Raw genomic sequence first — 26,921 nt, 5'->3', positions numbered from 1 at the left:
AGAGGGGCCTTAAGGGATGACGAATGTTAATAGTCATCTTAATAGTGAATAACTGTATCCCTTATTGATGGAATATATTCGTTTGTGAAATACTAAATATGCTCGTCGGGCAATCACATTGTATTGAATTGAATTTGAATAAGTGATTTTGCTTTTCAAGATTGATTGAGAAATAGTTATAGCAATTTCTGCCATGCTTAGGCATATATCCTTGACCTTCGGAATTTCCATTCTAGTTTTCAAACCATTTGACTGTGGATAATCTACCATTAGCTCTGATATTTATCTCTGTCAAGTTGGTTCTGTTGGTATCGTATCGGATATCAAACCACAGTTTGGTTAAGAGCGAGCGAACGATCTTATATTCAATTCTACGATTATTATAGTAAATATTGATGAACCTCTTTGTGTTACTTTATCGCATATGACAGAACAAGACTCCAAAGAAATCTGCCAGTACAAAATTCAACATTAACATAATGTAATTGAATTGAGATCAGAAGTTAAACTCTCAAACATCTCCATTACAAATGACCCTAACCGATAACATCGTAGACATAATATGAATATAATTAGGATTTTAAAAGGCACGCATTGGTCATATACATAATTATAGACTGTTGGTCATGAAGGTGAAATACTAAAGGTGAATCATGGAGATATCTCCATGGGTGAATTAAGCATGTGTGTGCTACTATGCTAATCAACTAGGGGACCTACGCCCTTAAGTCAAAACTGACATTAATAAGGATTAATGCCTTACAAAAGGGCACTAATATAGCTGGTCGACACGGTTTTGATTCTGGGGCCTCGCAGTAACGAGGCCATTGTTTAGTCCCTGAACCATAACTGTACGCAGCGGGGGCTAGGGTACGGGGCCGCCCCCACAAATACAAATAAACGAATAAAATGCGATACATTATCAATAATTCATTGTATTTTACCCCGGTCTCCAATAGGACAAATTCCTCTGTAGGGCAATGCCTTATAGTTCAAGGTGATTAAAGTATCCGAATCAGATACCTGCGGCTTACAAGTATATTTAAAGGAAATATTATGGAGGGCAAATGTTGAAAAGCATCATCTCTGGAAAAAATGTTGACAAACAAGTATAACTATTTTTGTGATATTAGTATAATTCGTGTGTTTTTCTTTGTAATCGAGATAATTGTGTGTCTCTTATGTACATATTATTATTCAATTAATAATTGATGGAAAAAAAGGAAAACGAATGTATATTAGCTCTTTGGGCATATTTTAGATCGAATAAAAATAGCGAATGTATCGACTATTCGGCAGAATGAAATTAGACACTCACCCTGGCATTCTTCCCCCGGTGGGGGCGGGAAAGGTACTTTACAAACACATTCGTCACTCAAGCATTCCTGATCCCATGAATTACACAGTCCGTCACATGGTAACGACACAGCTTCGTAAAGGGGTGAGGAAAATAGGAATAACGAATAAAATTGATAAAATAAAATTTACTGAAATTACTGTACATTCAAAGTGACTATCATTGAAGAGTATGAGATTGTACTGAATACAACTTTGAAACTGAGACAAATGCACAATAATCCAGGATCGGTTATCGTAGTGAGAACAAAAAAGTACATTGACCTCTTATCATATTTACCAAATTTCCACTCAAATTATGTGAACAAGGCACAATATTTGTTTTTAATTAATTTATGATTGAATAAGAGAACCATAAAATATATTAATCATTAAGTACTAAATCAAATCGAGAAGTAACTTTAAAAAGAAAAAAAGAAAGAAAGGTGATGTGATACTAAATAAATTAAATACGTGAGAATAACCCAAACTCATTCATCCATGATGAATATCAGCTCGTTTTGAACAAGAAATTGGTATTTTTATTATTTTATCTAAACTACTTCTTAAAGGTACTATGTCCCATTTGCAGGCCCCCAAAATGAAAAGGTTATTATACCAACAGCATTTGAAAGATATTACTAATTTAGAACTTCCCTAAAAAAGGTGGGACTCGAAAATGTCTTCAAGTGGGAAAATAACGACTATTAGTTGTCAAATCGATTTAGGAGCTATAGAGCCAATAAGTAATAGTCTTGATTTTCAGACCATTCTACCGAATGGTCATACGTTTTATGCTGTGCAAAGATTCAATCAGTTACATTTTGGCCGTCACAAGAAGTGGGTTATTGATGTAGACAAATGCTCATGTACCCTTTACAGCTCATTTTATACATATAATACATGTTATTACGGGTTTCCTTGCATAATTTGAATATTAGGACACTGCTATACGTTTAAATTTTCACAGATATGACATACATGACATATTCATAATTCCTGCAAAGTTCTACATAATTTGAGGTTGGCTGCAAAATGGACATAGCACCTTTAAATGAATTTAGTGGCATTTGCAATTTGTTCATAATACTCAAAGAAACTACCCGATTAAGGTCGCAGATAATGAAAAGTGTATTGCCTAAAAATAAACGAAATAACAGATATCAACGAGAACAAAAATAACAAAGAAAGGAAAAAACAAACATATAACGGATAAGTGAACTTACGAGTAGTTTGTTCTGTGGTTGTTTGTGATGAAGTTGGCGTGGTAGGAAGATCAGAAGTGGTAGGCCCTTGTGTTGTTTTTGGCTTTGTTGAAGTAGTTTGGTGCGGTGTAGTTTGTGTTGCAGTCGGAATGGATGGGGAATCAGAAGTGGTAGGCTCCTGTGTTGTTTCCGACTCTATTGGAGTAGTTTGTTCTTGAGTCGTTGATGCGGCAGAGGGAGTGGTTTGAGAATCAGAAGTGGTAGGCTCCTGTGTTTGTTCCCGCTCTGTTGGAGTAGTTTGTTCTTGAGTCGTTGACGCGGCAGTGGGAGTGGTTTGAGAATCAGAAGTGGTAGGCTCCTGTGTTGTTTCCGGCTCTATTGGAGTAGTTTTTTCTTGAGTCGTTGATGCTGCAGTGGGAGTGGTTTGAGAATCAGAAATGGTGGGCTCCTGTGTTGTTTCCGGCTCTGTTGGAGTAGTTTGTTCATGAGTCGTTGATGCTGCAGTGGGAGTGGTTTGAGAATCAGAAGTGGTAGGCTCCTGAGTCCTTTCTGGCTCTGTTGGAGTAGATTGTTCTTGAGTCGTTGATGCTGCAGTGGGAGTGGTTTGAGAATCAGAAGTGGTGGGCTCCTGTGTTGTTTTCGGCTCTGTTGGAGTAGTTTGGTCTGGGGTTGTTTGTTTCAGAGTGGTGGGCTCCTGTGTTGTTTCCGGCTCTGTTGGAGTAGTTTGTTCAGGGGTTCTTTGTTTCAGAGTGGTGGGCTCCTGTGTTGTTTCCCGCTCTGTTGGAGTGGTTTGTTCAGGGGTTGTTTGTTTCAGAGTGATGGGCTCCTGTGTTGTTTCCGGCACTGTTGGAGTAGTTTGTTCGGGGGTTGTTTGGTTCAGAGTGGTGGGCTCCTGTGTTGTGTCCTGCTCTGTTGGAGTAGTCTGTTCAGGGGTTGTTTGTTTCAGAGTGGTGTGCTCCTGTGTTGTTTCCGGCTCTGTTGGAGTAGTTTGTTCAGGGGTTCTTTGTTTCAGAGTGGTGGGCTCCTGTGTTGTTTCCCGCTCTGTTGGAGTGGTTTGTTCAGGGGTTGTTTGTTTCAGAGTGATGGGCTCCTGTGTTGTTTCCGGCACTGTTGGAGTAGTTTGTTCAGGGGTTGTTAGTTTCAGAGTGGTGGGCTCCTGTGTTGTTTCCGGCTCTGTTGGAGTAGTTTGTTCAGGGGTTGTTTGTTTCAGAGTGGTGGGATCCGGTGTTGTATCCGGCTCTGTTGGAGTAGTCTGTTCAGGGGTTCTTTGTTTCAGAGTGGTGGGCTCCTGTGTTGTTTCCGGCTCTGTTGGAGTAGTTTGTTCAGGGGTTGTTTGTTTCAGACTGGTGGGCTCCTGTGTTGTTTCCCGCTCTGTTGGAGTGGTTTGGTCTGGGGTTGTTTGTTTCAGAGTGGTGGGATCCGGTGTTGTTTCCGGCTCCGTTGGAGTGGTTTGTTCAGGGGTTGTTTGTTTCAGAGTGGTGGGCTTCTGTGTTGTTTCCGGCTCTGTTGGAGTAGTTTGTTCAGGGGTTGTTTGTTTCAGAGTGGTGGGCTTCTGTGTTGTTTCCGGCTCTGTTGGAGTAGTTTGTTCAGGGGTTGTTTGTTTCAGAGTGGTGGGCTCCTGTGTTGTTTCCGGCTCTGTTGGAGTAGTTTGTTCAGGGGTTGTTTGTTTCAGAGTGGTGGGCTCCTGTGTTGTATCCGGCTCTGTTGGAGTAGTCTGTTCAGGGGTTGTTTGTTTCAGAGCGGTTGGCTTATGAGTTGTTTCCAGGTCTCCTGGAGTAGTTTGGGCTGGGGTTGTTTTTTCTTTGGTTGTTTGTTTCAGAGTTGTGGGCTCCTGTGTTGTTTCCGGCTCTTTTGGAGTAGTTTGTTCGGGGGTTATTTGTTTCAGAGTGGTGGGCTCCTGTGTTGTTTCCGGCTCTGTTAGAGTAGTTTGTTCAGGTGTTGTTAGTTTTGGAGTGGTAGGATAATCGGAAGTTGTAGGCTCCTTAGTTGTTTCCGGCTCTGTTGGAGTAGTTTCTTCTGGAGTTGTTGGTTTTGGAGTGGTATGCTCTGTTAGAGTAGTTTGTTCCGGAGTTGTCGGTTTTGAAGTGGTACGATAAACGGAAGTGGTAGGCTCCTGTGTTGTTTCCTGCTCTACTGGAGAAATTATTCTGTGGGTTGTTGTTTTTGCAGTTGTAGGATAATTAAAAGTTGTAGGCTCCTGAGTTGTTTCAGGCTCTTCTTCTGGAGTTGTTGGTTTTGGAGTGGTAGGAGTATCAAAAGTCGTAGGCTTCTGAGTCTTTTCCGGCTCTGTTCGAGTAGTTTGGTCAGGGGTTGTTTGTTTTGAAGTGGTAGGATAATCCGAAGTGGTAGGCTCCTGTGTTGTTTCCGGCTCTGTTAGAGTAATTTGTTCTGGAGTTGTTTGTTTTGGCGTGGTGGGAAAATCAGTTGTGGTAGGCTCTTGCGTAGTTTCCTGCTCTGTTGGAGTAGTTTGTTCCGGAGTTGTCGGTTTTGGAGTGGTAGGAGTATCAGACGTGGTAGGCTCTTGCGTTGTTTCCGGCTCTGTTGGGGTAGTTTGTTCTGGAGTTGTTGGTTTTGGAGTGGCAGAAGATTCAGAAGTGGTATGCTTCTGAGTCGTTTCCGGCTCTACTGGAGAAATTATTCTGTGGGTTGTTGTTTTTGCAGTTGTAGGATAATCAAAAGTGGTAGGCTCTAGCGTGGTTTCCGGTTCTGACTGAGTTGTTTGTTTTCGGGTCGTGTGTGTTGTAGCAGGAGTGGTGGGAGGTTCCAATATTTCCTTACACTCAAATCCTGCTGGAGTTTCTGTGCACAACTGATCTTCTAAACACCACCCAAAACAAGGATCTGTGTATAAATGGAAATTGTAAAGATTTTTCAAAGAAAGTAAGTAAGAGAGAGAAAGAGATAGAGATAGATAGAGAGAGAGAGAGAGACATAGAGAGAGAGAAAATGAAAGCGTTAGATATATATATATATATATGTATGTATGTAATAGAGAGATAAATCACTTTTTGACAAATTCACATGTTCATTCATTATTTAATGTTACCCCTTTCTTTTAATCAGTGAATAAACTTCAGATGTCCAGTATCTAAGTTTTAAACCTGAAAAATGAACTTATCAAATAAATTGCCAAGCTTGTCATTTTCTAAAGTAATAGTCAATGCTTCGTCCGTAGGAATAACGTAGTTGTGAAAGCAGAAGATAAGCGTCTGTCGTGTATAATGATATGTTTATTTATATATGTATATAACCTTGCGCAGAGGAGAAAATTACATGCATACAAGAAAAGTATAACTGAGAGTGATAATAACCCACCATTTTTAAAACATTTCCAAAGATAAGGAAATTCATGTTTTTCATCAGATTAGAGCTTTTACTAAACATCGCCAGAAAGGGATAATAATTTGACAATAATTATGCTAGTCTAGGAATAATACATTTAGTCAGAATCTCCAGTACGTCATTTACCCGTGTAATATCTATTATTATATATTTTGAACAGAACGTCATTTATTGCAATTGGTTGGTGATAAAGTGATTTAGAGAGGTTATTGACGAAGATGCATTACCTGGACATGGAACTGTGCCTGGTGCTACCGGCGCGATACAAGTGCATTGGTTAAGTTCACATCTCTCTCTTCCAGATTCACATTCAGGAACACAGGTCGATCCTATAGTAAATGAAAATGATAATAATAATTTATTTCACAGATAGTATAGATATAATGACTGCTATGAGAGGAATATTTGTTTTTATAGGCTCAAGGGGATGTTAACTCCTGCCATCACCCTGAGGTTTGCCGAAGGGTGAGAGCAATTCCATTTCTAACAAAGTATACATGTCATTTTAATAAATACTATGCGGAATTTACACAAAACATTATTACATTTGAAATAAAGATTGAATAGGATGTCTATTTAGACGTTTTACTTCTAATTGTTGCCATGCTCTCACTCTATTTTAATCTTTACATTCATGACGATACCATCTTCTTACTGCCTAACAAATTAACGAATTCAGATTTCTAAGGAAAAAGGTTATTGCGATGATTTTGTGTATTTCATCAGTGTTAATGTAATCCAACTCGCTTAAAGCCCCACTGCACTAGCTACTTGCGCCCTCTATATAGCAAACAATATCTAATCGGTGACCATTTGTCCCCCGTGATCCCATTTTCTTATGTTAATTGAGAACTTATTTGATGAGATAACCACCTGTCAGTGACCATGCTGGAAGGTATAATTCCCCGGGCCAAACTAGTGCCGTGGGGTTTTATATTATGATGCTTATAAAAAAAGAAAAGAAAAAAGATGATATATCAGAAAAAAGAAGAAAAAAAGTTATTGATTCCACTTTCAATACCTCTTTTCGTGACTGGAATTAAACTCTGTGTCATTTCATTCTTATTTAAAAGGAAGAAAAGCAACAAGATGTCATTGTTTTCTTATTTAAATTACGTAATTAAGAATTGATTCAACGTTGTGAATTCCTACGAGTAAAAATTAAAAATTATTCCAAAGTATATTGATTATAAATATACAAATTAAATAGTTCAAATTACAACAAGCAATTTTGACTAAATTCAACGATGCAACTTTTATTAGAAACATTGAGATTGTACCGAAGACTATCAATCAAAATTAAATGAAAAAAACAAAAAACAGGGGTGCACTCATATTTCTGTTTCAATACTTTTATATAGACTCGATTCAACGTTGTGTCCTCCGATTAGATTATTCCAAATCATATTTATTACGAATCTAGAAATAAAATTAATGTATACAATTCCTATTTAAAAAAAAAGCATTTCGATTGAATTCGAATTCAACAATGTTACTGCAAATTATAAAATTGAGATTATACCAAAGACTTTAAGTTAAAGAAAAATATAGGCGCTCCTTTTTTTGGTTTCAATACAGTCACTTAGACTGAATTTAACTTTTTGATTTACCAGGAGTAAGATTGAGGTTATTCCAAAAGACTATTTTTTTTACACATTTACAAATAAATGAATTGATACATTTCCTATTGCATCAAGTAATTTTGGCTTAACTATATGTTTTGATTCTTCTTAGCAGGATTGAGATTATACTGAAGACTATTACTAACAAAAAAACAATCTCTTATTTCTGTTTCAACACAATCATGTAGACTCGAGTCAACGTTTTGAGTTTCTAAAAGTAAAACTAAGATTATTCCAAATACTATCAATTACAAACAAATGCATTTCTATTTGTTTCACCCAATTTTCAAAATTTCCCAAGACTTTGTATTACCTATAAAATAAAAAAAAAGGAAGAAAAAAATACCGGATAAATAAACTTACGAGTAGTTTGTTCTGCGGTTGTTTGTGGTGAGGTTGGTGTGGAAGGAAGATCATAAGTGGTAGGCCCTTGTGTTGTTTTTGGCATTGTTGAAGTAGTCTGGTGCGGTGTCGTTTGTGTTTGAGTGGTTGGAGTATCTGAAGTGGTAGGCTCCTGGGTTGTTTGCAGCTCTGTTGGAGTAGTATGTAGTGGGGTCGTTGGTTTTGGAGTGGAAAGAGAATCAGAAGTAGTCGACTCGTTTGTTGTTTCCGGCTCAGTCGGAGTAGTTTGTTCTTGAGTCGTTGGTGTTGCAGTAGGAAGGGTTGGAGAAGCAGAAGTGGTAGGCTCCTGAGTCGTTTCTGGCTCTGTTGGAGGGGTTTGTTTTGGGGTAGCCTCTGATGTAGTTGGAGTGGTTGGAGAATCAGAAGTGGTAGGCTCCTGAGTCGTTTCCGGCTCTGTTGGAGTAGTTTGTTCTTGGGTAGCCTCTGATGTAGTTAGAGTGGTTGGAGAATCAGAAGTGGTAGGCGCCTGAGTCGTTTCTGGGTGTGTTGGAGTTGTTTGTTCTGGGGTAGCCTCTGATATAGTTGGAGTGGTTGGAGAATCAGAAGTAGTAGGCTCCTGAGTCGTTTCCGGCTCTGTTGGAGTAGTTTGTTCTTGGGTAGCCTCTGATGTAGTTAGAGTGGTTGGAGAATCAGAAGTGGTAGGCTCCTGAGTCGTTTCTAGGTCTGTTGGAGTTGTTTGTTCTGGGGTAGCTTCTAATGTAGTTAAAGTGGTTGGAGAATTAGAAGTGATAGGCGCCTGAGTCGTTTCTGGGTGTGTTGGAGTTGTTTGTTCTGGGGTAGCCTCTGATGTAGTTGGAGTGGTTGGAGAATCAGAAGTGGTAGGCTCCTGAGTCGTTTCTCGGTCTGTTGGAGTAGTTTGTTCTGGGGTAGCTTCTGATGTAGTTAAAGTGGTTGGAGGCTCCTGAGTCGTTTCCGGCTCTGTTGGAGTTGTTTTTTCAGGGGTTGTTAGTTTTGGAGTGGTTGGAGAATCAGAAGTGGTAGGCTCTTGCGTTGTTTCCGGCTCTGTTGGAGTAGTTTGTTCAGGGGTTGTTAGTTTTGGCGTGGTAGAATAATCAGAAGTGGTAGGCTCTTGCGTGGTTTCCGGCTCTGTTGGAGTAGTTTGTTCAGGGGTTGTTAGTTTTGGCGTGGTGGGAGAATCAGAAGTGGTAGGCTCTTGCGTTGTTTCCGGCTCTGTTGGAGTAGTTTGTCCAGGGGTTGTTGGTTGTGGAGTGGTAGGAGTATCAGAAGTGGTAGGCTCTTGCGTTGTTTCCGGCTCTGTTGGAGTAGTTTGTTCAGGGGTTGTTAGTTTTGGCGGGGTGGGAGAATCAGAAGTGGTAGGCTCTTCCGTGGTTTCCGGCTCTGTTGGAGTAGTTTGTTCAGGGGTTGTTAGTTTTGGCGTGGTAGGAGAATCAGAAGTGGTAGGCTCTTGCGTTGTTTCCGGCTCTGTTGGAGTAGTTTGTTCAGGGGTTGTTAGTTTCGGAGTAGTAGAATAATCAGAAGTGGTAGGCTCTTGAGTCGTTTCTGGATCTGTTGGAGTTGTTTGTTCTGGGGTAGCTTCTGATGTAGTTTGAGTGGTTGGAGAATCAGAAGCGGTAGGCTCCTGAGTCGTCTCTGGGTGTGTTGGAGTTGTTTGTTCTGGGGTAGCCTCGGATGTAGTTTGAGTGGTTGGAGAATCAGAAGTGGTAGGCTCCTGAGTCGTTTCTGGATCTGTTGGAGTTGTTTGTTCTGGGGTAGCCTCTGATGTAGTTTGAGTGGTTGTAGAATTAGAAATGGTAGGCTCCTGAGTCGTTTCTGGGTCTGTTGGAGTTGTTTGTTCTGGGGTAGCCTCTGATGTAGTTGGCGTGGTAAGAGTATCAGAAGTGGTAGGCTCCTGAGTCGTTTCCGGCTCTGTTGGAGTAGTTTGTTCAGGGGTTGTTGGTTGTGGAGTGGTAGGAGTATCAGAAGTGAATGGCTCTTGCGTTGTTTCCGGCTCTGCTGGAGTAGTTTGTTCAGGGGTTGTTGGTTTCGAAGTGGTGGGAGCAACAGAACTGGTAGGCTCCTGAGTCGTTTCTGGCTCTGTTGGAGTTGTTTGTTCTGGAGTAGCCTCTGATGTAGTTTGAGTGGTTGGAGAATCAGAAGTGTTAGGCTCCTGAGTCGTTTCTGGGTCTGTTGGAGTTGTTTGTTCTGGGGTAGCCTCTGATGTAGTTGGCGTGGTAGGAGTATCAGAAGTGGTAGGCTCCTGAGTCGTTTCTGGCTTTGTTGGAGTAGTTTGTTCAGGGGTTGTTGGTTGTGGTGTGGTAGGAGTATCAGAAGTGAATGGCTCTTGCGTTGTTTCCGGCTCTGTTGGAGTAGTTTGTTCAGGGGTTGTTAATTTTGGCGTGGTGGGAGAACTAGAAGTGGTATGCTCTTGTGTGGTTTCCGGCTCTGTTGGAGTAGTTTGTTCAGAGGTTGTTAGTTCTGGCGTGGTAGGAGAATCAGAAGTGGTAGGCTTTTGCGTTGTTTCCGGCTCTGTTGGAGTAGTTTGTTCAGGGGTTGTTGGTTTCGAAGTGGTGGGAGAATCAGAAGTGGTAGGCTCCTGAGTCGTTTCCGGCTCTGTTGATGTAGTTTGTTCTGGGGTTGTTGGTTTCGAAGTGGTGGGAGAATCGGAAGTGGTAGGTATCTGAGTCGTTTCTGGCTCTGTCGGAGTAGTTTGTTCCGGAGTTGTTGGATTTGGAGTGGTAGGAGTATCAGAAGTGGTAGGCTCTTGCGTAATTTCCTGCTCTGTTGGAGTAGTTTGTTCTGGAGTTGTCGGTTTTGGAGTGGTAGGAGAAACAGAAGTGGTAGGCTCCTGTGTTGTTTCAGGCTCTACTGGATAAATTATTCTGTGGGTTGTTGTTTTTGCAGTGGTAGGATAATCAAAAGTTGTAGGTTCCTGTGTTGTTTCCGGTTCTGACTGAGTTGTTTGTTTTCGGGTCGTGTGTGTTGTAGCAGGAGTGGTAGGAGATTCCAATATTTCCTTACACTCAAATCCTGCCGGAGTTTCTGTGCACAGCTGATCTTCTGAACACCATCCAAAACAAGGATCTGTGTGTATAAATGGAAGTTGTAAAGAAATTTCAAAGAAAGTAAGTAAGAGAGAGAGAGAGAGAGAGACGCAGAGACAGACAGACAGTTTGAGAGAGAAAGTAAAAGCGTTATATAGATATATTTATATATATATGTTATTGAGAGATGAACCACTTTTTGACAATTTTTCATTCATTATTGAATTTTAACCATTTCTTTTAATCAGTGAGTAAATTTCAGATGTCTAGTATCTAGGATCTAAACCTGAAATACGAACTTATCAAATAAATTGCCAATCTTGTCATTTTCTAAATTAATATTTGATGGTTCGTTTGTAAGAATAAAGTAGATGTGAAAGCAGAAGATAAGCGTCTGCCTTAAAAATATTTTTATTTATATATGTATATATAACCTTGCGCAGAGGAGAAAATTACATGCATACAAGAAAAATATTACTGAGAGTGTTAATAGCCAATTTTTTTTACAACATTTCCAAAGATATGGAAATTCATGTTTTTCGTCAGATTAGAGCATTTCCTAAACATCGCCAGAAGGGAATAACGATTTGAAAATAATTATACTAGTATAGGGTTTGAGTCAAAAGCTCTATTACGTAATCTACTCGCAATAACTATTATTATATATCTTGAACAGAAAGTCATTTGTTGAAATTGGGTTGGTGATAAAGTGATTTATAATAATAATAATAATAATAATAATAATAATAATAATAATAATAATAATAATAATAATAATAATAATAATAATAATAATAATAATAATAATAATAAGTGATTTGAAGAGGTTATTGACTGAGATACATTACCTGGACATGGAGCTGTGCCCGGTGCAACCGGCGCGATACAAATACATTGGTTTAGTTCACATCTCTCTCTTCCAGATGTACATTCAGGAACACAGGTAGATGCTATATTAAATAAAAATAATAATAATAATGATAATAATAAAAATAATAACAAAAACAAAAAATAATAAAAATTATGATTTGTGTTATCAAAATGATATTAAATACAAATAATACAATAAGCACAACTACAAATCCTGTATCAATTATACACATTTATTGTATACAATTGTAATAGTTGATTGCCTTTAGTACAAACTTTTGTCCCATTCTATGTAATGTATGCGTTACTTTTTTTCTTTTAAAAAAAATTCAGTTATGAGTTCTGAGTTTTTGATCGATCGGGTGGGTGGTACATGCACAACATTACTTATTATAGGCTCTGAATAAGCTTGGCTTGTTAGAACTCTCGTGAGTAATGTGCCGCGGGATTCCATATCCTCAAACTGCTGGCGAACAGAGCAACAAGACCAAACTCTGTAATTATTAGGATCTCTGTCCAGTAGTGCCGTGTTTGTGCCATCGAACTGGATCGACCAAATCAATTGATTCATAATATATATATATAATATTTTTTCCCGTAACATGAGAGTAATTTTAATAGTTTCATACAATTAATTAAATGTAATGTTAACTGTTATCGTATAATATTTTTAAATGGGGGCACGCTACAAGAGTCCTATCTCGCACCCCGGGGCAACGTGTCTGACACGGCCGGTTGTAGCAACCACTCCGAAGATCAAAATACATTAATCTTGATCAAAGGAGATACGAACGAAGGAACTTAAGAGTAACTATTTGATTAGTTTCACAGAAAGCTAAAATTGTTTTTCGACATTTCACGTCATACTATGTGTGTCAATTTGATAGTATGCCCGGAAGGTCGGGTCAGGCTTATTCACACAGATGTATATTAGTTGGTATTGGTTTCTCTAAACTCGTAAAGGTCTGCGTTCACAGACATCCCGTAGAAACGCGTCGTATCTTCAACATTATTTTAACTTTCAATTCATCTATTAAATTGAATTTCTCACTATGTCATTTTAATAAATAATATGCGGAATATACACAACATATTATTACATTTGGAATAAAGAGGGAATGGGATGTTCAAGAAGTTATACTTCAAATTATTTCTATGCTCTCACTCTATTTCAATCTTTCACAATCATGACAATATCACCTCCTAACTGCCTAACAAATTAACGAATTCAGATTTTCAAGAAAAAAGGTTATTGCGAATTTGTGTATTTCATCTGTGTTAATGTAATCTAACTCACTTGAATTATGATGCTTTAAAAATATTTGTAAAAGATAACATTTGAGAAAGAAAAAAATATATTGATTCCGCTTTCAACACTTTCATTGTGACTTGTTTTTTAAACGTTTTGTCATTTCATTTGCAAGAGATTGAGATTATTAAAAAATCTTTTTTAAAAGAAAGAAGAGAAACAAGATTTTATTGTTTTCTTAAAATAACGTCATTAAGAATTGATTCAACGTTGAGATTTCCTACGAGTTAAACTGAAATTATTCCAAAGAATATTGATTATAAATATACAAATTAAATAAATAAAATGTCAAAAAGTCATTTTGACTAATTTCAACTATGCAACTTGTTGTTAGAAACGTTGAGATTGTACCGAAGACTACCAATTGAAATAAAAAAAAATAAAAATAAGATGCACTCATATTTCTGTTTCAATACCTTCATGTATATTCGATTCAACGTTGTGACCTCCAATTAGATTATTCCAAATTATATTTATTATGAATCCACAAATAACATTAATGTATATTAATGTATCTAGACTCGAGTCAACGTTTTGAGTTTCTAAAAGTAAAACTAAGATTATTCCAAATACTATCAATTACAAACAAATGCATTCCTATTTGTTTCAATACCTTCATTTTCAGTCGATTCAACGTTGTGACTTCCCATGAGGAAGACTGATATTATTCCAAAGCGCAAGATCCACCACGAGAAACAAATTTTAACGTCCATCCTGATAGCGCTGTCATGAGATCAATGGAAAGATTGATCTAAAGGACAATGATAAAACCGTGCACTTATCCTGGCGTTATCTGTCAAACTTTGCCAGTGTAAAAGAAGATAAGCGAACCCTTGGCCTAGGCTCAGGATTTAAATATATATCATTCATATCCTTTATCAACATCTATTAAGTAAATATTGCAGGTGGGAAGGAATTTCTTGAGTGCTCTGAGTAACGAGTTTCATAGCCTATTTAGCTAAAGCTGGGGGGTAATAGAGTAACTAGAACGCCTTGCTTTTTGAATATGTGAGCTACATGTTAATAATTATTACTATTTTATCATTATTATTTTTTTAGCAGTAATAATATTTTAGCATTATTATTATTTTTAGTAGTTTTATTAATTGTAGTAATAATATTTAATTATCATTATTATTATCATTTCATTAATATTATTGTTATTGTTATAATTATTATTGCTGCTATTATGTAGTAGTAATATACCCTTATAATCATAATTGTCATTATTACTATCATCCATGACATATGTAATATTATAACTGACAATTTACAAAGAATTGCATCACGTGAAATTGTGAAAAATAGCGTTTAACAATTGTGTTTCATAACTGTAAAAAACGATGTCTCTAGCTCCACAGCCGAGCAATAATCACACCCTTTAACTACATACCTAGCTTTCAGTATGTATATCTTTTTATGAAACGAGATTTTACCATACCTGATTATATATGCAAGAATAACAGGTGATTTAAAGTATTTATAAAAAACGCGAGGGAAGAAGGCAGATTTATTTAAACCCTAGACCTCTTTGGCCCTTTGCAGGTAAACTGAATGCAATTCATGCAATATATATTGAATGCAAATAACCATTATCATTATCATTATCTTATCATTTTTCTTATTAAGGAAACTATTAAATCGCACAAACAAATCTTTCTGGACTACATCCGTGGTCAAGGGGTAAACATCCGGATCTTATAGATTTCGTAATTTGTTAAGGTTCAAGGAGGAATTCGATTTGTTACAACGAATTTGTAACAAAACGACCAAATTGGTATTCCCCATCGACCATGCATTATGCATCAATCACGATAGAGACAGTCTATCGTTTATTTGTAAATGAAAATCTATTGGCAGATTCAGATGATAACTTACATACACTGTGCATGGAAACTCTTCAACTGTTCAACACATATTTAAACAGTTGGCATAGGGATATTCAACATATAATTTCTTGATCAGTATAAATATTGTTATCTAATCAAACAAACGTATTAACCTTTGATTCCCTTTTGTTGCATGCATATCTTTTTCTCATTATCACCAATAGATCATGCCAGAAACAAAGGTCATGACAAACACACGTACGTCGATATACAGTGTAATATTTTTTCTTCTTATGATTCATAGATACATATCAAGAGTTTATTATTGAGACATGTCAATCAAATCGAAGCAAACAAAGGAGGGATACGATTTGAAACATGTCATCTTGCACTCATCAAAGCATGCCGCAGGAATACAATGTAAAACGGAAACTAAAGGAGCAAAGCGCGAAACAATGACAGGTTTTGATTTGCTGCAAGAAATAACGGGAAGATAGACTAACTGTTTAATGTAATTAGTTGAAGATATAAAGCTTCTCTTCAACGATATTCTTGGATTTTGTAGAACTAATAATCGCTCTAATGACAAATTTAGTACAAACAGAGTTAAATACAAAAGAGATAATACAATATTACAGCATGGTCTATGATAATTTTACACATTTGTGAATGCCGAAAGAAATACGACCAAAAAAAAAACGACCTATTATACTTGTCATTAAAGATAAAGACCAGTTATGGTCATGCGATTGCATTGTGAAAGAAATGTTGTGGAATAGATCAGAAAAGGTTGATCATCTAGCATATAAGTATTGGTGTGTGCTGCAAGGTTCTGGAATCATCAAAATGACAAGAAATTTGGCCCAATATTGGTAAAGTTACAAGCACTGTACACAGAAAGATGTATATGGGACTACGCACACGTGCGCGACAAGTGCGTATATCTCTCACACACCAATAGATAAACTAATTTACCAAATATATCAATCATCATGTATGAGTCAAAACATACTCTTTCACATTATTGGTAATAAGAGCTTCCATTTCATATTTTGAAATTGGGGCACTTCCAATACTGGTCTTTACCTTTAACCATTCTTTTTGCCTTCTACTATTTCCCTCCATTTTTTCCTCTCTTAATTATTCCCCCCCCCCAAAAAAAAAAAAAAAAAAAAAAAAATGTGTAATTTCTTAGCTACATATTTTGTTCTACTTATCGATTTTCTAAGCATACTTTGTTAATGTTATATTGTGAAACAACATCTAAGGAACACCTCAACAAGCTCTGCTTCTAGTTAATTCCTCTTTTATCATGCTTTTTTTCTATTATATTTGTCGTTTCATTGCATATTTATGTAATATAATTATTCATTATATTATGTTTTGCATGAGAAATAAAATCACTTGAATCCTAGAATCATTGAATCATTTGTCTTTAGTAGATAAATTTCAAGCATCAATTTTGAATTGTTAAAACAAGAAATCCACAATATGTTACTTTACTTATTAACCCAATACGGACGAAAGTACGTGATACAAACATTGTGTGTCAGAGGTCTTACCTGTGACGAAATGATTATTGTATTCTAATTAGTTTATATCCGTCTATTATATGAAGTGGCACATTGTCATAACAATGATCACCATGTTATAACGTGATGGTAGATTTTCAACAAGTGTAAAACCATTGTTTTTTTACTACTCTGATTATTACTCGATTAAAACAATTCATGTAGGGTAGGTGCAGGGAATTGGAGACCCTTAAGCACATTTACATAATTTACATAAACATGAAAAATGTTACACATACAGAAAGTTTTGTATTCTCTTCAGTATCTTCTTCTCTTTATTTGGTAACAAAATTGTGGGCATGACGTAACTGATTAATAAGATAACAATGATTAGGGACGTCAGCACCAAAGGTCTCTCATTACCTGGATGTGCAGGTAATAAGGGACCGTTACAAATCAAGACATTTTAAATACAATTCGAATAAAAATGGGATTGTTATGGTTAGTTCAAACACTTTTTGAAAGAGAAATATGCAGCAAATAAACTTACTGTAATTTTGAAACGATTTTAAAACAATGTGGCCCAAAATATTTCTGTACATGGACAATTAACCAACCAGCATCGGGTCATTGACTGTCCTCGGCATACTCGACATTCACAACAAACGATCCCCATCTATCTCTCTTCCTCTTTCTCTCTCTTCGACTTTCTCCTTCTTTTTATCTTTTAACCTTACCTTTTCTCTCTTCTAGCATGTACTTGTATGATGATTATTGTTGTCTCGCCGAAGTTTGACTCTCTTAATTTCCATTAATGTATTTACACACGTAATTAGGAATAATATGTTTATTTAATTATGATCATTCCATTCCCTGCTCTCTCTCTCTCTCTCTCTCTCTCTCTCTCTATCTCCCCCTCTCTCCTTTTTCTCTTTGTACCTCCCATTTTCTCTCATCCTCTCTCTCTCTCTCTACTCCATTCGCTTTATCACTCTCACTTTCATGAGCCGTTTACCTTCCCCTGCTCTTGTATATCTTCTGCTAGTACTAGGGTGATCACACTGCCTGTGCACACAGTCTGCCCCATGCACATACACACACACAACATCAGTCAGTTGGTAGAAATTGCAATTTTCGTAAATTTATTAAAAAAAAAACTGAACAATATTTTTAAATTTTTATTTCACATATCTTTCAAGCATACCTTTAACTTCAATTCTGTGTAGTTTCATTGTTATAGGCATGTGTAAAATATGTTAAATTATTAATTATAATATTGTCTTTTCAGCCATGTATGACATGGCCCGCTGATCGCCCATTTACTGTTATTCTGCGTGGTGAAAATGCACTTCAATGTATAAAACTCCCCTACAAAAATGCAATATCCTTATAGGTTTCACTCATTGAATCAATTTGTTATTTACACTCAAGGTAGCCACAACTATATTTGGGTCACCAAATTTTGTTTTTCTCTAAAATTTAGTTCCTGTATAATGTTATGGCCTGTTGAATTGAAGGGTTTCTCGGAAAATCGTCATAAATCCTCAAATCTGACATTTGTTTAAAAAAAACTATACTGTGATGTAGCTGAAAGTCTGCAAATTATTATCATTTGTTCGGTTTTTCTGAAAAATTTGTGAAACATATGAGGAAATAGCTGTAACGGTGATCCAAGTAATTTCCATCGCCATATTTTATTGGCATTGCAAAAATATTTGGTGTAAATATGATCTATAAATATATGATTTTAAAAAATGCCCCAAAAATGAACAGTTTGAAATTCCTATATATATATATAAAATTAGCTGAAATGACCTAATTTGCATATTTGATGAATATTCATAATATTTTTTTTCTTCAAATTTTTTTTTTTTTTTTTCCATACCTGTCTGATATACATATGTTTCACTGATGTATCATGTTAGGTTTTGATTTGATTACATATGCGCATATTAATTAGACGGACATCGCTATTTTCACAATTTTTACATATCTGCAGATTCGCAAAAATGGCAAAAATGACTTATTTTTGTTTGCTTCTGTTTTCAAAACGGTAATAGATGTATGAATTTTCTTTTTTTGTATTTTTTACCACAAAGATGATATTTTAGTATCTGATAATTTAATTTATTATTTGTGTCCAAGAAAATGATGAATTAAGTTGTCAAGTATGTCGAATTTTGCCATTTTTGCCAATTTGACCATTTCTGGCAGGTTTTTCGGTAATTTTGCGATATCAAAAAAATGGTATAAAATCACGACGCATTGAGCGATTTCAATTCTGTTTTTTTTTTGTTTTTTGAAGCTTTCATAAAGCTTGATCATTTGCAATCATCAAATAACATGCTTTTGTTGTACTTATACTTATTATCTGCATACACCACATCATTCAGTGAAAATTGTGTTTTTATATCAGAGCAAAATGTTACGATCAAAATTGGTTACCTTGGTCAATTTTGCCAATTTTGCCAATTTTCTCAGGGAAAGAGCACATTTTACTCCTCGAAATGAATGTGATATATGCAGTAGTGTTGTTAAAGGCCACAAATGGCGCTATAGCAATATTGGAGCCAACACGAACATACAGCGATGGGTTCAAGCTTGGTGGTCTCCAATGCCCTGCGGTCTCCAATTCCCTGCACCTACCCTATGCATAAATAATTCCTACTGCTTTCGACGCCTACTCCGTTGAGAATTGCTTAGCGGTCAATTGTCTATAATATCCAAATTCCTAGCTTTTACCATCGACCCCATCACTATACCCGACCATAATGCCTAACCCCTAATCTAAGACTTAACTGCAACTCTAATTCGAAACCCGAATATGTTGACAATGTAAAGGTCGGAGCAATCGGCAGGCGGACTTTAATATAATGTCAGAAAATTCATGTATTTCTTCTGCATAGTCAAATTTACAATTGATAATTGAAAATGGTGAATGATCCAACTACCTCAAGAGATATAATAACCTAGAATGGTCAAGGAAAACAGAGTGGACTAACTTTCCAACTGTCGATTTTTTGTTTTTGGGTGTTCCTTATGTGCCAACGGCAAAACGTTTGACCAAAACAGCACCTTAATTTGTGAGAAACTTTCTCTCTCACTACACCTACCTACCTATCTATTTATCTACCTTTCTGTCTTTATCTCTGTCTCTGTGCATTACTGTCTGTATCCTCTCCCTATCTCTCTTTATTAAGCTTATCTGAGAGATATTTTTTGACATGGTTCCACCCCCCCCCCATGCAAGAGATTCTTGGATCTGCCACATAGCTCCTTGCGGTATTTGCAACATGATCAGAAATTCTAGAAAATATTTAATTATTAATCGATTAAAGTTAGATATTTCACGACATAAGTCTTAAGGTTAGATAGTTTACTAATTTGTAGCCTTTGGTAAAACCAATATTTCTTTAGGGTGCGTGATTGACTTCCAGATTACACAGATAAGTGACACCGGCATGATGAGACTAATAGCGCCTCCAACGACCAAGACTGTAATCAATATCCATGTAGCTAAAATAAATATTTAAAAAACAAACCAACCAATATTATTTCAAATTTTTTTAAATTTTATTTTACAATTTAAATGGTATATTGCGGGGACATATGTAGACCTTATGCGTCTACATTTTTAATTTTTATAGCAAGGTACGTAACATCGAATATGACTTTCGCAATTTATGCAAGGTGAGTGACAATAATTTTATGTTCGTAGTTTGGTTAGAAACTGATGTTGTTGTTCATGCTTTCATTTTTAAAGGTAAACAATACCTTCTTTGGGTATTTTAAGGACTAAGTTTTACATGCTCTAAATCTCGAAAAAGAGATAGATATTATTTACTTAATACAATTAATTCGCCAATCGAAATAGATTTGATAATAACGATTGCATTTTTGATCTATTTTATAAAATGATTATTTTTCGTAATAAGCATGGGTGTAATAAAATGGAATTGAATTTTATATATTTATTTGAGAAAAAAAAAGACTCACAGACTAAAAATAGATACATGTCGGAAAGTACAAATTAGCACTTTCCTGCAAATTTGCTAACTAAAGTGTTATTCGTAAAAATGTGTATTATTGACGTTCCATTGTTCTGCTAAATTGTTTGGGAAATTATGATTTTAAAAAAAATATTGAATATACACCTCATTCGAGGCAAAGAGAAGCTAATTGTAACAAAAATCTTTGTCTTATATAATGTACAGTTTTCCAAATAAAAACAAGTTCATGGAAATAAATGTATTTACCTGGTTCGGTGATGGATTGCGATATATGTGCGTTTTGATTAACATTATTATACAGAATAGGAACACAAGATATTGGGTATTAAAATTATGAAAGACTCTCTGTCTTTTGATGGGAGAAAAGGAAAAGGGGAGGGATGGGCCAAAGGGGGGGGGGGGGCGGGGGGCAAATAAATCGTTCGTACTACCTGACCTATTCCCTAATGAACTTCAAACCCTTTTCTCTCTCAAACAACCGCTTGAAATGTCCTGGAGACTTATTCGTGATCTTCACACTTTTATTCTCAAATCGTCTCATACTATCAACGAATTGATTAAAATCAGTTTTAAGAAGAAAACAAAAAGAGAAACGCACGATGGGAAAAAACACATTGTAGCACGTAGAATATAAATGAAAATTTTGACAAAAACCTATTTTAATGTATTTCTTTCTTTCTGTTTAGACAACTGAAAGCAATTTCTATGTAAAATAAAAAAAAGTAAAGATAATTTATAATTTGTACTGTATTCTTAAACAAATATTACATAATAAACTTTAAATTGTATTTATTATACAGTCTTCTTTAAAATACAGGGTAGTCCATTTCTGATCCGCAATGCCTGCTTTTGAAGGGAGCCCTGTAGGCAAGTGACAATGTAAATAGTAAACATTTCATCAGCAAAAAAACAACAAAAAAACATTGACACAATACATAATATTCAGTTATTTACTACTAATTAAATTATGTACAATAACACAAAACAGATTTCACATTGAAAAGACCAACTGCATACAGTTAAATCTAGATTAAAATAAACCTAAACAAGCAAGGACAAATGAATATATTCATCAATTAATCAAAACAAGTTCACATAAATTTATAAACTTGCACTGATGCAATGAAACCAAACAAAAATAAAAACGCACTAAAATATTCAGGATTAAGAAAGCTATTTCACGTTTTTTTTAGTTTGATAATTTAAATAGACCTGAAGTCAACATTTACCATTCTCTACAGTTATTTATAAAACAAGTAGGTGGTTATATCAATATTTTACATACATTATACTAAAATAAACCAACTGTTATTCTTTGTTGGTTAAATTGAAATCTTTTGAACCAAAATAACGTACTTCCGGGCTTCTGACAGCACAGCCTTCAATTATAAGCGAATTGTAATTGGACTTTATTACTTACATTTAAGTTTGGAAAATTGATTTAAAAAACATTAAAAAAAAAATACAATCTTAAGTTATTTCACAAATCTCTACAGTTCACACAAAACATTCAAACATTGTATTTAGAACATTGCATTTGAAATTACATGCAAATACTGCAACAGGGTGGAATTTTTTGTATACATTCTATTTTGGCGTTAAGAAAAATATCAAATCTATACTGTTTATGATTTATACATCTATGTTAATGAAAAAGTATAAGTTGCTGGATATGACATCGATAACGAAAATATGATTCTACTTAACATTATTTGATTTTGACTCAATATGCAATCTATATGCTGTATGTCTGAAGTATTTTAAAATCTTTACAATTAACAACAATTCAAGAGTTATGTTTTTGTATGTAAGCAGATTTTGAAATACCTCGTACAAATAAAAACAGCTTAACTCTCTGAGGGAAGGTGTGAGAGATTAAAAAAATAAAAAATCTGAATAACATTATGTAAAAAAAGTACGAAACGATTTGAACAAATGTTTTATCGTAATATTTCTTTAATTTCTTCAATGATGTAATTTGTATATAAAGTTATTATTAAGCTAAACATTCCTTGTAAGGTGATTACAATTTTTTTGTAATCGTCACCAAAATCTTTATCATGAAATGGCAACAATTCAGCTAAAGTTTAACATTAAACGTATCATAAATTAATTATCCGACTGTATTTATATATTAACATGCGTTTAGGTTTACATTATATTCCCTAAACTTTGAATTAATACGTAATTACCTAAATTCATTTAGAGCAATTATCATAACGATTTTTCGCTTCTACGCTATCAACGTTTAAATGATATTAGCGTTAGTAACTAAATGGCAACTCATCGATTCAATATTTGTTTGTTTGTTTGTTTTTTTACGGTAATTACAAAACATGCTTTCAGTTTGGCATAGCTGTTTTCAGCATGTACCTACATGGTAGCCTACATTGAAATACATATGAATAAACAGATAAAAAACAAAATTAAACAATAACAATATATAACATTTACATAAATAAATGTAAAGACAAAATATATAATACATATTTAAAAAAGAGAAATATAAAGCAAGTTAAACAAAAAATTCAACAAAAAAGAAAATACATGAATAACTAGAAAGGTACAGATTTAGTTGAGAAACACTATATCATCAGTATTTTTTTCAAAATGTAAAAATGATGCTGGATCGAACTGGACCGCTTATCGCCTACCATAGCAAGCAAACCAGAACGATGTTGATGCACGCAGACCTCTGGGACGCTTCCAATGAGATGAAAAGACCAAGCTCGGTACGATGTGGGATTACCCACATAAGAGGCGGAGAAACAAGCCCAGGGCAGATCAGAATGGAGCATGATTTTTCGTAGGGGAGGCTCGGCTGGGACAAAGTTAGTAAGTCAATGATATAAACATTTAGGTAACCTGTTCAGCACTTCGGGTCTTCAAACATCCTGCAACAGATCGTCTAGCAGCACGTGCATTGCAACTGCCGAACTGCTTTGGGTTCTAGTCATGTTATCTTCGGACTTTTCTTCGGACGGTTTCGGATTGGATTCGTCATCAATGGCCTGATTGATAGTCTAGACTTCCGATTCTGTCATTTCGTTTAGAATAGCAGACTGGTAAACATACAAACTCGGAGGATTTTTGTGCCAGGGAAGGTGCTGCGGTAAGATTGAGATTAGTTAACATTATTTCACTGCCTTTTAAATGTTATCTCCGTTTCTTATATACTAGGGTTTTATACTCTCTGGGCCTCTTGATACCTATTCAAGTCGATGCACATTATGATCACCCATACATTTGGGGGCGTAAAAATGGGTTTGTTAGTGATATGTAAATATATCATCGTGTGGTCTTTGGCACATTTGCTTCGTGTACACAAACTCAACGTCCTGGACAGTTATCTCTGCCTCGTTTTATCTCATCGTTTTTATTGTGTTGATGGTGAGCTTATTTGGCATATTTGTGTTAATAATTCCTGATATGGCTCACAATAAATTGTAGTGAATTTTACCCCTACAACAATATATAAAGCAGTATGATATCATGGCACATACCACATCATGTAGATCTGTTTCATCTAAGTTATTGCCTGGTGAGTGTCTTAGACGATCTTCGATATCTCGAAACGACCCTTCACTTGATGGCTTAGTGTACCGCTGTACTATTATTAGAATGACGATAGCTGAGAGAAGTATCGACACCAAACAAGCACCGGTAATGATGACGATGAATTCCCAGTCAACTATAATAGAGAGAGAGAGAGAGAGAGAGGGGAGAGGGAGAGAGAGGGATAGAAAGAGAGAAAGAGAGGGGGAATAGAGATGTGTGTAAAATGTTGCAATTATCTTCTGAGCTTGGAAAGATACCTTGATATATACAAGTTATTAGAAGGACAGCATCATCGAGTCATTAAATCATCTGTTTTCCATTCCGAAATAAAATACATATGCACGCATAATAATATCGACAGAAGAAATCTGAGGGACATGATGATTGACTTTCTTTGTCTTCGTCAAGGCACATGGAAATGATAATGTAATTATAATCTACATAATACGTGCGATGCGAATAAAGCACTTACTATCATTGTCTACTGGTTGACCCAATGTACTTTGGGTAAACGCTGTCCCTGTTGTCGTGGATGAAGCATCTGAAAATGAAGAAATATAATTCTGTTGACTAAATACTGAATTACAGTTAGGGTAATAAAAGCATATAAAGTGCACATTTTGGGGGAGAGGGGGGGGGGGGGGGGGGGGGAGGGGCTTACTTCCTCGGGAGTGGATTCCACTCCAAATTACAGTCTGATGCATTCTTCTGTTGAGAGTGGATTCCGCTCCAAATTGTAGTGAGATGCGTTGCTGAGTACTTTGTGAAAGTGGATTTCACTCCAAATTATAGTGAGATGCATTCGTAAGTACTCTCCTAAGAGTTGATATCAAATCTAAACGAAATGATCCTTTGAATGTTCCCCCCCAACCTAAAGAAAATGTCCACTCTAATATATTTTAGGAGTAGAGAGGGCTAATTCAGGAAAGTATATTAACATTTAAAGTCGATTTTTGGGGGTCAGGGTCTAATATCCGTGGTGTTCTTCTCCTCTTCTATCTATGATTCAAAATCCACATTTAAAAAGCAAGACACAAACGCTAATTAGAAAACAAGAAAACCTGAGGGGTATGTTATTTAAAATCATATGCTCGTTAGTCAAGATAAGTGTGCATATTACTTTTTGATATTGTTTAAGATGTTACAAATTTCTAAATCTTGGTCGCTTAGTTTTCTCGCATATGATTCGTCATGATTCCTAGATACGCCACCGCACACAGATGTTTTCCAAAAAATGTTTTACCTAATCAGCAACCCTTGATAGCCATGATAGCATACATTTAAATCGAATGTAAAGAAACATCATTAGTAATATTAAGACAGGAAAACAAAGTAAATAAAATTCGAATCCGCACTGGGTACTTGACGAATAATAAGAACCCTAGAAGAATAATTACAAGTCTTACTGGATGTTACAGGCTGACAGTACGTTCCCACTGGGTAGTTTTCTACGTTAGTGTAGCCATCATTACATGAACACTCATAGCCATTTGATCCAAGATCCGTACAAGTTGCAAGAGATGAACAGTCGTCAATTTCCAGTTCACACTCATTCGTTGCTGAATAGGACACACAGTAAAGTTAATACATAAACACGGCATCATTATTGAAGAGAGACAAATAAGTGGAATAAGACAAAAAGTAAAATATTGACATATATGTCCTTTTATCATTTAAGCAGTTCTTTCAATGATCGACTAGGCATATTTGTTCCCAATAATAATATCTATAAAAAAAAAGTGCGCGTATCGACTTTACCCCCAAACTTTTCCAAGTACCCTAGAAGTGCCCCTTTGTACATCGGAAAAGTGCCCCTTTTAATTCAGATAAGTGCCTCTGTTTATTTATAAAAGTGCGCCTAAGGTTCACTAATGGTAATTACCTCAATTCAATTCCGAGAGGTGCCCCCTTTTACTTTTAATTCAGGTACCCTTTTCCCTTGTAATAATTAGTGCCCCTTCCACTTCTGATACGTTCCGCATTTTATCTCAGTTGAGTGCCCCTTTTCATCTCTGATAAGTACCTCCTTTTATTTTGCCATTCGCCTCTTTTTAATTTCGAATAAAAGTCCCCTTTCCTTTCGTATAAATGACCCCTTCCTCTCCTCTTAAAGGTATAGACCAGTTTTGGAAACGCCCCCCCCCCCTCTCAAAAAATGAAACGGAAGCTCTTATTACCAATCATGTGAAATAATATGTTTTGACTAATACGTGATGATACAAATTTTGCCGAGAAACCGCCTACTAATTTATATATTTGGACCTGATAGATATCACGCACGTGTCGCGCATGTGTCGCGTTGTCCCATATACACCTTCCTGTGTGCAGTACTTGCAACTTTACGAAGACTGGGCCAAATTTGTGCCCTTATTTATCTCAGGTAAGTGCTCCCTAGTTTTAGGTACAAGAAGTGCCCCTTACTACTTCTGATAATAACTCTTTCACCTCTTATAATTGCCTTCTTAATAAATCTGAGATGTACCCCTTTTATTTTGACAAGTTTTTATATTCCTCTGAATGCTCCCTTTTTATCTCTGGTAAGTGACCTTATTCAATTTTGAAAGATGCCCTTTTATTTTGACACGTGCCCGTTTCCCTTTCTAATAAAGGCTGATATTCCTTCTGATATCGTTTTTGATATGCGCCTTCGCCTTCTAATAAATACTCTTTTCACCTTTAAAGAGTACCCCTCCTATTTGAGAGGTGCCCCCATTTCCTTTGTAATAAGTGCCCCATTTTCAAAAATGCTTATTTCATCTCGCCAATGGACGGTAATGCCTGGCTGGGATTCGAAGCCTCAATTCTTAGATTGAGAGTCGATTGAACGAACCATTGTGCAGCGACACCTCAGCATTACCTTACGCTGTTCTTGTAGAACTCTTTGGGAGCAAGCTAGTGATATCTAAGACAAATCAATCTTAAACTTACGTATTACTCGATAGTTAGA

The 26,921-nt window shown here is 36.0% G+C and overlaps 1 protein-coding gene and 1 long non-coding RNA gene across 2 annotated transcripts; both read right to left on the bottom strand.

Moving 5' to 3' along the window:
- Positions 1-415: 415 nt before the first annotated feature.
- On the bottom strand, positions 416-13,716 carry LOC105441776 (mucin-2-like). Its single transcript, XM_030987569.1, has 7 exons — positions 13,680-13,716; positions 9,914-10,204; positions 9,441-9,712; positions 7,868-8,822; positions 2,562-5,381; positions 1,319-1,429; positions 416-450 (listed from the first exon to the last, which is right to left on the bottom strand). Exons 1-7 carry the CDS (start codon positions 13,714-13,716, stop codon positions 416-418), a joined length of 4,521 nt encoding a protein of 1,506 aa, XP_030843429.1.
- Positions 13,717-23,367: 9,651 nt separating this feature from the next.
- Positions 23,368-24,515, bottom strand: LOC115924794. Its single transcript, XR_004064444.1, has 3 exons — positions 24,447-24,515; positions 23,920-24,107; positions 23,368-23,523 (listed from the first exon to the last, which is right to left on the bottom strand). It is a non-coding gene; the product is annotated as an uncharacterized LOC115924794 (long non-coding RNA).
- Positions 24,516-26,921: the final 2,406 nt, after the last annotated feature.

This window comes from Strongylocentrotus purpuratus, unplaced genomic scaffold, assembly GCF_000002235.5.
Source record: "Strongylocentrotus purpuratus isolate Spur 01 unplaced genomic scaffold, Spur_5.0 spur5_scaffold_16, whole genome shotgun sequence".
Lineage (NCBI taxonomy): Eukaryota > Metazoa > Echinodermata > Echinoidea > Camarodonta > Strongylocentrotidae > Strongylocentrotus > Strongylocentrotus purpuratus.
This window is presented reverse-complemented; position numbering and strand designations above follow the sequence as displayed.